General features: G+C 47.1%; 1 protein-coding gene and 1 long non-coding RNA gene across 2 annotated transcripts in view; both read left to right on the plus strand.

The window, feature by feature from the left end:
- CFAP251 (cilia and flagella associated protein 251) overlaps positions 1-8627 on the plus strand; it is a 68710-nt gene extending 60083 nt beyond the window's left edge. The window contains exons 21-24 of the mRNA XM_032595411.1: positions 3961-4189; positions 5366-5467; positions 6774-6883; positions 8431-8627. Coding sequence (XP_032451302.1) covers positions 3961-4189; positions 5366-5467; positions 6774-6883; positions 8431-8487 — 498 coding nt within the window. The 3' untranslated portion in view covers positions 8488-8627. The remainder of the gene's footprint in view (positions 1-3960; positions 4190-5365; positions 5468-6773; positions 6884-8430) is intronic.
- An 18-nt stretch (positions 8628-8645) lies between these two features.
- Positions 8646-13789, plus strand: LOC116738401. The gene is made up of 3 exons (XR_004344295.1): positions 8646-9615; positions 12171-12272; positions 13672-13789. It is a non-coding gene; the product is annotated as an uncharacterized LOC116738401 (long non-coding RNA).
- Positions 13790-14598: the final 809 nt, after the last annotated feature.

Consider the following 14598-nt stretch of genomic DNA (forward strand, 5'->3'; position numbering starts at 1 on the left):
CTTTTCAACCAACACTTGCAAAGGAGGCTCAGGAAAGAAATGTCAATGATGCCGAAGCTGCCAACTTTGTTTTTCGAGTTGACTCTTTCTTTCTTCTTCTTCTTCTTTTCAATGTTTATTTTTGAGAGGGAGAGAGACAGAGTGCGGGAGGGGCAGAGAGAGAGGGAGACACAGAATCCGAAGCAGGCTCCAGGCTCTGAGCTGGCAGCACAGAGCCCGACGGGGGGTTTGAACCCACGAACTGTAAGACCATGACCTGAGCCACAGTCAGGTGCCCAACTGACTGAGCCACCCAGGCGCCCCATCGAGCTATGATTCTTGATCAGTCATATGGGAAAAGAGAGTAAGAGGTGAATCACCTATTCAATGGTTTGTGCTGAGAATGTTCCCTGAGATCTTTGGAACGCTCTGGGTATGAGTAACTCCCACTTTTGAGTTCCTTCTTGGTATCTTTGGGTTAGCCTTATAGTTCTGAATGGAGTTAAATCATTATGTTACGTTTATAATTTGTATATATCATTTACATTATTTATGTGATTATAAAGTATACATATAATTTATAATTTATAGCTATAAATTATAATTTATATTATAATTATATGTATTGTAATTAGCAAAGGCATAGAAAGTATAATAATCATAAGAATAGTTACTGCCTGTTGAGAGCTTACTGTGTATTAGGCATTATGTTTAGCACCTTAAATATATTGTTGCAATAAACTTCAAAACTCCATTACCCCCTTTTCCAAGATAAGGAAGTTGAGAAGGTCACATAGAAAATGGGAGCACCAGAATTTAGGAACCTAGGTCTATCATCAAAGGTCATACTTCTAGCCCTAGTCTCTACTCATAGTAGAGACTCATAGTAAATAGTAGCACATGTTTATAATAATACTACTAAAATTACATAGTACAAAGTATAAATAATATGATAGTGGATAATGTTTTATTTATAACTAAAATTATACATAATTTAACTTGCAACTGTACGTAATATAAACTCAATAAATATTCCATAGAAAGATGTTACAATTTAAAGCTACTTACATAGTATCGATTGTAATTCATGTGTATCTGTAACCAATGATATTATGTCTAAGGATCATTCCTGGAATGTTGCATTGAAAATATATGGCTTCTTTGAAAATACTAGGTGATTACTCAGATACAGTGTTAAAGGGGGGGGGGGAAGCAGGATACAAAATTATATACATATATGATAAGAATTTTGCAAAACATATACATATATATTTTACACCCATGGGGGAAAAATGGAAAGTGCCTCAGACCTTTCACAGAAATTATGGTTGGATGGTTGGACTGCAAAAGATTTTTATTTTCTTATTGATATTTGGGGCCAGACCAAGACATGAGGGTGCCCCAGACAGTCTGATGTTTGGTGTTTCTTCAAACTGGTGCTCTTCTGATTTTTTTCTATGTAATTTATTGGACAGGGAGAAATCGGTTACCTATTGATAAATATTGTGTACAAGTATAGATTTAATTCCTGATTCATTCCTACAGACGAAAGCAGAGTTCATGTTCTGGGAAAAAAAAATTATTTCCTACTTTTCTGTGGCTCTTATTCTCTCTCTTTGTAAAATTCCAAGCCCTACAACTTGTTAGGATACATATTAGTTTAAAATGTAGATAGGGACACCTGGGTGGCTCAGTCGGTTAAGCGTCCGACTTTGGCTCAGGTCATGATCTCACAGTCTGTGAGTTCGAGCCCTGCATCGGGCTCTGTGCTGACAGCTCGGAGCCTGGTGCCCATTTCAGGTTCTGTGTCTCCCTCTCTCTCTGCTCCTCCCCTGTTCATGCTCTGTCTCTCTCTGTCTCAAAAATAAATAAACGTTAAAAAAAAAATTTTTTTAATAAAATGTAGATACTAAAGGGGCACCTGTGTGGCTCAGTTGGTTAAGCATCCAACTTCAGCTCAGGTCATGAGCTCGAAGTCCATGGGCTCAAGCCCCAAGTCACGCTCTGTGCTGACAACTCAGAGCCTGGAGCCTGCTTTGGATTCTGTGTCTCCCTCTTTCTCTCTGCCCCTCCTCTGCTCGTGCTCTGTCTCTGTCTCTCTCAAAAATAAATAAACGTTAAAAAAATTTTTAATGTAAATATTAAAATAAATTACTCATTTCTAGCCCTTTGCCAGGTATAATTTGGGTTTCTGAATTTCAGCCACCTGCAATGTGCATGGTACAAAAATACTGCACAGAGAGAGATGGATGGCAGTGAGGAGTGGTTTTATTTGTTTTTATATTTCTCCCTGTCTTTTGTTCTGGAAGTTGCATAAGGAGACCCATGTGGAGACCACATTAATGGTCACCACATTTCTGTTTGAATCCACAGACATGACAGCACTCTTTGTCATCCTAGAAAATTTGGAAAATACACAATGAATTTCCAAATCAGAAAGCAGTCCTCATAGAATGAATTGGGACGTGTTCCCTTTTCTCCTGTTTTTTTTTTTTTGGGGGGGGGAGAGTTTGTGGAAAATTGGTATTTTAAAAAAATATTTGGTAGAATTCACCAGGGAAGCCTTCTGGTCCTTGGCTTTTCTTTGTGGAAGTTTTAAATCTCTTTACTTGTTATAGGTCTGTTCAGAGTTTCTATTTCTTCTTGAGTCAGTTTTGGTCATTTGTGTCTTTCTACAAATGTGTTCATTTCATCTAAGTTATCTCATTATAACATCATCAGTTACAGATATATAGAAATGAACTATAATTGAACATGCTGTTCATACTTTTTATTTCTGAGAGGCTGGTACTAGTGTTCTCTCAGTTCTGATATTAGTAATTTGAGTCTTTTCTCTTTTTTTCTTGGTTATTCTAGCTAAAGATTGATCAGTTTTGTTGATCTTTTCAATGAATGGTTGCTTCTTAGGTATTCACTTTTTAATTATACCCCATAAGTTACATACAGTCTTTTGTATATATAAAAATGGAAAAGAGAAAAAGGAAAAACATGGTGAAAAACTGAAATCATGGTGCAGCTAATTGTCTTAAGAAATTTATTAGGGCCATTGGTCCTATATTTGAGTTTCATGTTGAATTATTTGTTTATTCCTTTTTTTAAGGTTTATTTATTTTGAGAGAGAGAGAGAGAGAGAGAGAGACATAGAGTGTGAGCAGGGGAGGGGTAGAGAGAGAGGGAGACCGAGAATCCCAAGCAGGCTGTGCGCTGTCAGCGTGGAGCCCCAGGCAGGGCTTGATCCCGCAAACTGAGATCATGACCTGAGCCAAAATCAAGAGTCGTACGCTTAACTAACTGAGCCACCCAGGCGCCCCTGCTTATTCTTATGAGCTAATTTCCAAATCCGTGAGGATTCTACCTTCTAAACGAAACTAACATCTGTCTCACAAACCGAGAAAGAGGTGATAATAATGTAGCCGTGCTAATAGTATTCAAAAACTGACCACTGTATTAGTGTTGCTGCAACAAAACATCACCAACTGGGTGGCTTAAACCAACAGAAATTTATTCTCCCACAGAATAAAGCCAGCTGTCAGCAGGGCCACATTCTCTGTGAAACCTTTAGGGGAGAACCCTTCCTCCCTCACTTCTTCTGGCTTCTGGTGGTTACCAGCAGCCCTGGGCTTGAACCACATCTTTCTACTCTCTGTTTCCATCATCACATGGCCATCCCCTCCCTGTGTGTCTCTCTCCTCTTCTTATAAGGACACCATTCACAATGGACTAAAGACCCATCCCACTCCAGTATGATCTCATCTTAACTAATTGTATCTGCCACGGCCCTTTTTCTAAATGAGGTCACAGTCTGAGGTCCTGGGGGTTAGGACTTCAACATCTCTTTCTTGGGGGTATAATCAACCCTTAACAGATATGCTTTCAGCTAACTGTAAACATTTGTCTGTTACTGTTCAATTTTTAGAAGTATGTCAAAGTGTCTTTTTTGCTAACCATGGTCTTTTTTTTTTTTTCCAATCTCTTCCCTAGATTGAAGATATGTTTAACGAAATCAGATTTAGTGAGTATGTGGACACTGGAAAGCTAATTGACAAAATCAACTTACCAGATTTCTTCAAAGTTTACCTTAATCACAGACCACCTTTTGGGAACACCATGCGTGGCATTCAGCATAGCTTTGACATCCTTGGTTTTACCAATTCAAAAGGAGAGAAGGTTATACAAAGAGAAGATTTCCTAAAACTGCTTCTAACGAAGGGTAAATCCATAAATAGGGAATGTCTTGTCACATTCTTGGGCCATTTCCACTGGAGAGAACTGTGTTTGGGGAGGCAGACCCCTGGCATCTTTTTTTTTTTTTTTAACATTTATTTATTTATTTATTTGTTTATTTTTAGAGACAGAGACAGAGCGTGAGCCTGGGAGGGGCAGAGAGAGAGAGAGGGAGACACAGAATCTGAAGCAGGCTCCAGGCTCTGAGCTGTCAACACAGAGCCCGATGCGGGGCTCACACCCATGAACTGTGAGATCATGACCTGAGCTGAAGTCCAATGCTTAACTGTCTGAGCCACCCAGGTGCTTGGACCCCCTGGCATCTTTAATCGGACGGGGGCTTCAACCATGAGGGATGCCACCTGCTGACCCACAGAGCTGACAAACGCAGGGTGATGGGAAGGGCGCCATCCTGGGTCCCCTAAGACTCTGATTTGTGTTCCAACTTGCTGAACCTCTTGAGTCGGTGTCCTCACTTATGAATGAAAGTGCTAGCCACCAATGTCACAGGGCTATTATGACACTGGGATGTGATTGTGAGATAAAAACCACACCAGTGTAAGATTTTTCCTCGTTACCTGCTGTTTTCCTCAATATTTCATGTGAGGAAGTCAAGTAGGCTTTCTCTTCCGGTGACTGTTTCCTCTTCATCAAACTGGTGGTTCTAGTGTGAGGGAACATGACACGAAGCAGAGCACAGTCTTGATCATAAAGTTGTCTTTGGGGCGCCTGGGTGGCTCAGTCGGTTTCGGTTAAGTGTCTGACTCTTGGTTTCGGCTCAGGTCATGATCTTGCGGTTTCATGAGTTCGAGTCCTGCATTGGGCTCTGCGCTGGCAATGTGGAGCCTGCTTAGGAATCTCTCTCTCTCTCTCTCTCTGCCCCCCCTCCCCCACTCATGCTGTCTTGTCTCTCTCAAAATAAATAAATAAACTTAAAAAAAAGAAGAAAGTTGTCTTATTCTCTGTATGAGCAACACCAGTCTTAACACCGTGTAAGGAAGGATATGTCTAACACGGGACTCTGTAGATTGTTTTTGTGTCTCAAGGAAAGGAAATCGTGGAATAATTCTCTTTTAAGACCTCAGAATGACGATGCTAAGCTCTGACCTTATGCGGAGCCTCAAGGGTGGGAGCGGACGCTCTTTCGTTTTACGATACTCAGGTGAGCACATGACTGAGGAGGAGATGTGTGACTGCTTTGCTACGCTGTTTGGACTGAATCCCGAGGGGTGGAAATCCGAGCCCGCAACCTCCTCCATCAAAGGTACCGTTCCTGACCCTGCCCTGGCTTGCAGCCAGAGCTCACTAATTTGTCGTAGACTTAAGCGTATTTCTCTCTCCTGACTGGTGCAAACCATCCTCCTTAACACCGTGCCCACAACGAAGCAAGTCTGCCGGGGCCCCAGCGCGAGCAAGGAAGGACCAGTGAGCGCGGTCACGTTTGTTTGCTGTGCGCTGTCCATCCTGTGTCTTCTGGCCTTATTTCCGCCCTTTATTCCACCGACCGGTCTGCATCTTTTCGGCTTGGGTGTGTGCCTACTGGCCGCTGGGAGAAGGTACAGCTTGGAAGGTGTTTCAGGAGACGTGTTGTCAGAGACTTGGAGAAGGACAGGGCTGCAAACAGGCACAAGCCCGGCTTCGAGCTGCTAGTGCTTGGAAGTTGTTTTTTTTTTTTTTCTTTTTTTTTTTTTATCGTTTATTTATTTTTGAGACAGAGAGAGACACAGCATGAACGGGGGAGGGGCAGAGACAGAGGGAAACACAGAATCGGAAGCAGGCTCCAGGCTCTGAGCCATCAGCCCAGAACCCGACGCGGGGCTCGAACTCGCGGACCGCGAGATCCTGACCTGAGCCGAAGTAGGATGCTTAACCAACTGAGCCACCCAGGCACCCCAGTGCTTGGAAGTTTTTAAAGCTCGTCCTCCTTTCCTGCCTAAGGATTGCTCACCTCCTTCTCTAGTCCCCCGGAGGGATGAAAATGGACCCGAAGTTAGGCTGGGAATTTAAGCTCTGGAGGAACCAGTCTAAACAGCTCTCCCGGGCCCGAGGGGGTGTCTCCACTGCCAGGCCCAGGACGCTGCCCGATGCCCCTCGGTGGTCAAAGCCCGTCACCGGTACTGAGACTGGGGTCACGAGCAAAGCCCCCCCCCCCCCAGGCTTCCTTCTCCCTCTCCTGTTATTGCCCATCCCAGTGTCACATTAAACAGAGTTCTTGATCTCAGACAGTTCTAGATTCCAGTATCCAGGGGGTCGTTTCGAGCTTCCAAGCTCCCCTCCCCCATTCCCTGTGTCCTCAGGACATCAGACTGTAACTTACGCTGTGTTCCTAGGTGTCTCCAAACAGTAAATCAACCATACCGTGTGGTTTAAGCCTTTCCCATGAAGTTTGCAGAGGTTCGGTGAGAGTGCTGCAAACCGACCCGGGGCTTTTGAAGGACTCCCAGACAAACCGGGGCACAAAGCGCCTCTCACTTTTGTTCAGTATCGGTTCCTTGTGTTTTTGGAACGTGCTTCTGAGTTAGAAACCTCATCATTATGAAGGCATTTGTTTTGTTTTCTTGTTTGGCTAGGTTCAGAAATCTGCTTTGAAGAACAACTTCCAGACGAAATCACTGCAGAAATATTCACGACTGACATTCTTGGCCTAACCATTTCACAAGATTTCACACAAGATCCTCTGGTCAGTGAAGTTGTGAGGAATGTTTGAGGCACAAAGGACTTTGTGTGTGCGGGTCCCCCCCCCCCCCCCCCCGGCCAGAGGCACTGCTTCCCTGTATTTCCCTGCCCCCACCCTAATCTTTGGAACATTTAGACATTAAAAGGAAATTTCGGTTAAGCAACGGAATTCACGAAGTTGGACATTCCACTGTTTCTCAAACAGAAGAGTGGGTGGAGGCAAAAAACACACTGGCAGCTGGATGTGAATGGTGGCTGGAGAATGGTGGCTCTCTGCTCTGTCCAAGGCAGTGCTGCCTGAGCGGGGTTGAACAGGACAGGCAGGTGGCTGGTCCCTGGGGAGCAGAGAAGGGTTCCAGCTGCCGTAGGCCTTCCTAGGGACATGTGCGGCCTTATTCCCTCCCCCTCCCTGGACCCTTGGCATCATATGGTCTAATGGGGATCGCCCCTGCCTGCTGTTTGACCGGCGGGGGGGGGGTTGCTGGGTGTTCTGGGCTCCTGAGAGTCCCCGCTCGTGCCTTCTCATCAGCAAAACAACTAAGCAGTTGTGTGCGGCCGTTATGGAGAGCTTCACCGGCCATGCCTAACCCCGGTGGCAACTGCCAGAGAGAATGCAAAAAAGCACCCCTGGGGCCCGGTGTGTGTGCAGCACCTGGACCAGAAACCACCGGCCAGGCCTGCGGGGTGGGGGCAGAACTCGCCAACTGGAGTCTGTGAGCCTCCCCTCCCCCCCACGCACCCCTCCCACAGGCCTGGGTGATCGGCCGCCGCCTTACGCCCCCTCCACAGGGCTCCCAAGCACGTAGCGGGCACAAACGGGGCCCAGCTCCCCAGCTCAGGGGACATTTAGGACACGCTGCTAAGTTTTCAGCAGTGTTCTGACCTTGAGAATAGAGTATCATCATTGTGCAAACAGATGAAAGTTATGGTCTGATTTTAGAGATTTGTTATCAGCGATGAGTTCTCATTCAGACACAAGTGCCAGGTGTTATTCTGTACGCACGCTGAGCCCATCGCACCCTCCCACCCAAACCGGGCCCTTCCCCAGAGGCGCTGGCACGTGAGATGACATCTCTGACCCCCTAAAGGCCCTTCTTGCTAAGGACCACAGTGTATGCAAGAGAAGTAAATGGCAGTAGCTTCGTCCTTCATGCACTGGGCCCTCCCTGCTGCGTGGGGTCCTCTTGGAGACGTGGCCTCAGTGAGTCTTTGGAATGCCTGGGAACATAGAACAGAACCGTCTACCCCAAACCCGGCTGCGTCACCGTGACCTTGGGACGGGCGGCGTGGGCCAGGGTCCCACAGGCGCCTTCTTGTCAGGTCGTGTGGCCAGGGCTTTGCAACCTGGTTTACATTTTGTTCTTTTTTTAAAAAAAAAAAAAAGGCGAAATAAAACAAGACAGAAGAAAAAACCAAACATGCTTTATGAATCAATTTTGCAGCTGCTAAGGGCTTAGGAGACATATTACCAAGCCAGTTAAAAAGTTCCTGGGGACATTTTAGGGAACAGGAAACTCTCAGATGACTGTTCTCTTCAAAAAAATTACTCAGAATGGGATGCTGTCCGGACACCAGCCAGGGCTTCTTCCATTAAATCCGGCACACTGATTTCGTTCTGATCGACTACATGTACTGGAATCACTGTCTGGAGCAGAGCTGGCCAGTGACCAGGAGGACCCACTGTGGCTGGACCCTTGAGCTGGAACCACCATCACGCTGTGTCGATCCGGCTTCCTGCGTCTCCAGGTCAGTACGGGGGGCGGGGGGGGGGTGGTGAGGCCCTGGCTCTGACGTTCACCCAGGAAGGCCAGAACCCCAGGGGACAGCAGCATCCATGTCAATAGTGTTCCCAACCGCTCCCAGCCCAGCTTGGCCAGGGGGCGCCCTTCTCACCGTCAGGGCCCCTTTCTGCAAGTGCTTTTGTTTGGGTGTCTCTCAACCCGTTTGACCCACACGGAGAGGACCTGTGAGCCTTTCAGCACCAGGAGGCCCTTTGCCTCCCATTCCTGGCAGGCCCCACCTGCTGGCCACATGGGATGTAGGACATCAGTGTCCCCACTCAGGGGAGGGAGTGGAGGACAGCCTCCCTGCCAAGTGAGCAGAGCACCCAGACTCTCCCTCGGCGTGCATGGCAGAGCATCGACGCCAGAAGAGGAGCGAGGAAAAGACCAAAGAAGGATAATCGCTGGGCTTGAACATCAAGGCTGAAGATTGTGATGCTCTTTTGGAAGAACGCTATTTCAGATGGGGTCTCTGGCTACTGACCAACCAAACCATCCTGGTTTGTTGCTTCTAGAGTTCAGGAACCACCAGCAGCCTCCCCACCCCACTCCCTCTGCTCCAGACCCCGAGGCTCTTCCCAAGCATGGTGAGGGTTCTGTTTGGACACCATCTGCTCTGGAAGCCCAGGGGCTTGACTGGGCTCATTTGCTGCTCCTGCCATTTAGTGGCTCCCTATGCACCCTTGGGTGTGGCTAATCTAATCTCTTAAACCTCAGTTTCCTCCTGGAATTCTCCTGGGTGGTTGAGAGGATTAAAGGAGAGGGTGCAAGGAAAGTGTTACCAGCATAAGGCAGAGCTCAAAATGGGGCAGTGACTTGTTATTATTACAGGACACCTGTACCTGAGACCTGGGCAGATGATTGATGAGCATTAACCTCCTCCGGTTCCGAAGTTTTAGCTTTGTTAGCACCTGCCTGAATAGGGGTGCCTGCTGGTTTTGACAACGGGCCCTCAGTAAGTATCCGTGGAATGACTGGATGGATGAACTCACAGCTCTTTAATAATAGCTGGTTTTGCTTTAGAGCAAAGGTGAGCTCCAGGTCCTGCCAGGCTCTCTCCACTGGGGTCTTTCTCTGTAAAGGGCCAGAGGGTAAATGTCGAGGCTCTGCAGGCCTTATGGCTCTGTCACAACTCCTTGACTTGCCCATCGGAATACAAAGGCAATGACAGACCATCCAGAAAAGAATGATTGTGGCTGTGTCCCAACCAAGTTTACTTAATGGACACTGAAATTTGGATTTTACGATCATCTCCACCTATCGCAAAATCACCTTCTTTCGATTTTTTTTTTCCAACCATTTAAAAATGTGAAAACCATTCTTAACCTGCAGTGAAAACTCCATCCGCTGTACCCCCTAGGCCAGGACCCCTCATCCCAACAGAGTTTTACAAATACAGTGCATCCATACAAATGACCAGACCAAACCGACATGCTCTCCAATCCCGTCAAGGTCAAGACGAGCAAGTCTCCTCCCATCGGAGGAGACATGGTGGAGAAGTGCAAAATGGGACCCCGGAAGGGATGTCGGGGACAGGAGGCGACACGGGGAAACCGTGCACTCCAGGTGAGGTCTGTAGATGAGTTAACGGCATTGCAGCAATGTTAATGTCTTCGTTTTGATCACTATATGGTGGTTACATGGGGGTACACACCTGGGAAGCTGGCAAAGGGCTCATGGGAACTCTCTGTCCTACCTTTGCAACTCCCCTGTAAATCTAAAATTATCTCAAAATTAAAAGTTAAATATATGTGTGTATACACACACACACACACACACACACACACACACACACCACCTCTCTGAGTCAGTCGCCCCGGAATGGTTTCCGTGCTCTGCCCTACGCCTCTCTGTTCCCAAGCAAACACTCCCGAAGCCAGTCAGGGCTGGTTGCTTTTGTGTTACCTCTTGCTGTCCGTCCTCTGTGGCCACGAGCCTTTGCTGTGCTTCCAGGCACTACAGACAAGAAGGGTCTTTTTGAAAAGATCTGTGTCCTGGGGCGGCTGGGTGGCTCAGTCGGTTGAGAGTCCAACTTCAGCTCAGGTCACGATATCACGGTTTGTGGGTTCCAGCCCCGCATCGCGCTCTGTGCTGACAGCTCAGAGCCTGGATCCTGCTTCTGATTCTGTGTCTCCCTCTCTCTCTCTGCCCCTCCCCCGCTCATGCTCTGTCTCTCTCTGACTCTCAAAAAATAAAAAGTTAAAAAAATTTTTTTAAAAAAAGAACTACCCTCTGCTAGCTTAGCTTAAAGGAAAACAAACAAAACAACAACAATAACAACCAAACACTCTGGGACGCCTGGCTGGCTCAGTCAGTAGAGCCTGTGACTCTTGATCTTGGGGTCATGAGTTTGAGCCCCACATTGGGGGAAGAGATTACTTTTTTTTTTTTTTAAGTTTATTCATTTTTGAAAGAGAGAGAGAGAGAGAGTGTGAGCAGGGGAGGGGCAGAGAGAGAGAGGGAGACACAGAATGGGAGGCAGGCTCCAGGCTCTGAGCTGTCAGCACAGAGCCCGACGTAGGGCTCGAACCCACAAACCCTGAGATCATGACCTGAGCCCAAGTCGGACGCTCCACCAACTGAGCCACCCAGACGCCCCTCTAAATCTTACTCTTTAGAGCAAGTGGGGATGTTCTCTCTGGGAGGGGAGCAGGTTCGGTTCCTCAGAACTAGTTCATGCTCCTTTGCCAGCCCTTCCAACATGGCAGAAGTGTGCGTTGCAAGGTGCGAGTTCCCCCAGCCCACCAGCACACCTGCCCCGGAGAAGGGAGCACTGGGTGGTACCGTGGTCCTGCGGTCTGAAGCACAGAGGACACCCTGAGCGCCGGCTCCAACATGGGGGAGACATGGGGCTGTGGCAAACCCAGAGTCCCATCTAAGGGACTGGCTACTGCCTCGCTTCTCCTCTGTGAGCGCCTGATTTCTTCACAGATGGGCTTCGTGCGTCCGTTTGTCCATTCATGAATTGAGCAAATAGTTCCTGCATGCTAGCCCTGCGTCGGCACTGGGTGTGCCGTTGTAAACAAGACAGGCACGGCTGTTGTCTTTAGGGAGCTCATGTTATACAAGCACGTAAATATGTCATTGCAAATTATGCTCAGAGTCCTAAAGACAAGGCCCAGACTCTGTGACATAGAATACCAAGAGGGGGATGTGCTTTAGTTAGGGTGGTCAGGGAGGGTCTCTCCAAAGAGGAGATGTCGATGTTGAGAGCCAGTCATGGAAAGAGACAGGAGAGAACATCCCAGACAGAGAGCACAGCGTGCACCAAAGCCAGAAGCATTCAGTGGAGCCAAGGTTTGTGTGGTGGGAACACAGAGGGGGATGTGGGCTCGAGACGAGGTCCTCAGGGGTCTAGAAGGATCTCTAGTATTCCTTCAGTGCTACCATTATGTGGGTCTTGCTTGGGAGCCGGAGGAGGAACGTTTTCATGTGAACAAGCCGCAGGAGGAAGGAGGCTAGTCGAGTCTTCCAGATGGAAGATCTGGCCACTCTCATTTCTTTATCCAGAGTCTCGATGTGGGATAGACGACCCCAGGGAAGACCAGAACGAGGTCACGCGTGGAGCCGGCCCTGAAGCTGACGTATTCTTTCACATGACACAGGCCAAAGGTAGGAATGCCGACTGTGGGCTTTGGCTTCCTAAACCTTGTGTCCCGAGTTGGCATCTCTTCATCTTCCTTAGTTTTCCAGAGATTTCAATATTTAAAAAAAAATTTTTTTTAATGTTTTTATTTATTTTTGCAACAGAGAGAGACAGAGCATGAGCAGGGGAGGGGCAGAGAGAGAGGAAGACACAGAATCGGAAGCGGGCTCCAGGCTCTGTGCTGTCAGCACAGAGCCCGATGCGGGGCTCGAACCCACAGACTGTGAGATCATGACCTGAGCCAAAGTCGGACGCTTAACCGACTGAGCCACCCGGGCACTCCTCAATATTTTTTTTAAGCATGACCACAGTTTTCTCAGTGATCTTGTTCCTTCATCAACAATCATGTTGAACTACACATTCCCCTAGTCGCTGGCAACTGCCCGAAGGCAGCCTGCTATGCAGTAAAGCGTCAGCAAATGCATGCCACTTAGCCCTTCCTGTGTCCTGTTGGCCACCTCTACCTTTTCCACTTTTGTAGACTAAATGCTGGGATGGCAATAACTTGCAGCCTGCAGATCCTCACTAAGCGACCCGCGGGTCGACGCAGCATGCTAAGCCCTGGATACACTGTAGCACAAAGCGTGGTTCTTGCCCTTAAGAAGGTTACATTGTAGTGAGGGAAACAGACATGCCAATGATAATGACAGTATTTTGCGATGTGATATAGGGGCATCTGGAGCAGATGGGGTGGGAAGGAGGAGGAGATCAGGGTAGGTAGAGGAGAAATTACATAAATGAGGCACTCTAAGCCAATCTGAGGGGGTCTCTGGGGGTGGGGGCAGGAGAGCAACCCAGAGAAAGCAATGGTTACATTAGGGATGGCCTTGTGCACTAAGGAGGTTAAACTTGAAGATTAAAGTAAAGAGAAATGGATTACATTTGCATGTTAGAGAGGTAGGACTGGGTGATGGGCAGGAGGGGATGGCTGGGCAAAGGGACAACAGCAAGGAGAGTATTCTGGTATTTGGGGGAGAAGGAAAGGATTGCAACAAGATGCAATTCAGAAGTATAAAGAAGTGTAAAGACTAAGGGGCAACCTCAGTATGGTATCAGTCGTGATCTTTGATTTGCAGCATATCAGAAGCTGGTTAGCTTCAGTGGAAGATGAGCAAGTTCTGAAATGAACAAGAACCAAAGAAGGCCAGGGGCACCTGGGTGGCTCAGTCGGTTAAGTGGCCAACTTAGCTGGTTTGTGAGTTCGAGCCCCGAGTCCGGCTCTGTGCTGACAGCTCCGAGCCTGCAGCCTGCTTCAGATTCTGTGTCTCCCTCGCTCTCTGCCCCTCCCCCACTCATGCTCTGTCTCTCTTAAAAATAAACATTAAAAAAATTAAAAAGTAATAATTTTTTTTTTTTTTTTTAAAGAACCAAAAAAAGGCCAGATGCGTGAGCTCAGTGCCTCCAATCCTCTGGGGCTCTGCAGGGGCCACTTTTGCTGTAAGTCATTTTTCCACGGCCCCTACACTCCCTCAACAATCAAAATCAAAAAAAAAAAAAAAAAAAAAACCACAGTGAGATCCACTCCACACCCACTAGGATGGCTAAAAGAAAAAAGAAAAAAACAAGTGTTGGCAAGGATGTGGAGAAGTTGGAACCTTAGTCTACTGCTGGTGGGAACATAAAATGGCACGGCTCCTGTGGAAAACAGTCTGCCAGCTGCTCAAAATGTTAAACACAGAGTTACCATATGGCCCTGCAGTTCTACTCCTCGGTAATACACAGGCAAGAGACACATCTGTACAAAAACCTGTATGGTAATTTTCATAGTAACCGTGTTCGCAAGAGCCAAACAGTGGAAGAAACATCCCAGTGTTCATCGGTGAATGCCTAGATAACCAAAATGTGGTAAATCCACACATGCAATGGAATATTATTGAGCCATAAAAAGGAATGAAGTATATTAGTACATACGCTACAACACGAATGAACCTTGAAAATACGCTAAGACACCAAACACAAAAGGACGCATCGCATGTTCCATTTGTGTGAAATGCCCAGAATAGGCAAATCCACAGGGGCAAGAAGTAGATATGTGGCTTTCTGTAACTGCCTCTAACCTTGGGTGGAGAGAGGATCTCTTTTACGGATGACAAAAATGTTCTAAAAATAACTGTGGTGATGGTTTCACAACTCTGTACAAACATACTAAAAACCGCTTTAAAAGGGTGAATTTTGTGGCATGCTAATTATATTTCAATAAAACTAATATTTTAAAAAACCAACTGGCTAGGCACGGCTGGGTGGCTCAGTCGGTTGAGCGTCCAACTTTGGCTCAGGTCATGATCTCATGGG

The sequence above is a fragment of the Lynx canadensis genome, chromosome D3, assembly GCF_007474595.2.
Source record: "Lynx canadensis isolate LIC74 chromosome D3, mLynCan4.pri.v2, whole genome shotgun sequence".
Taxonomy (NCBI): domain Eukaryota; kingdom Metazoa; phylum Chordata; class Mammalia; order Carnivora; family Felidae; genus Lynx; species Lynx canadensis.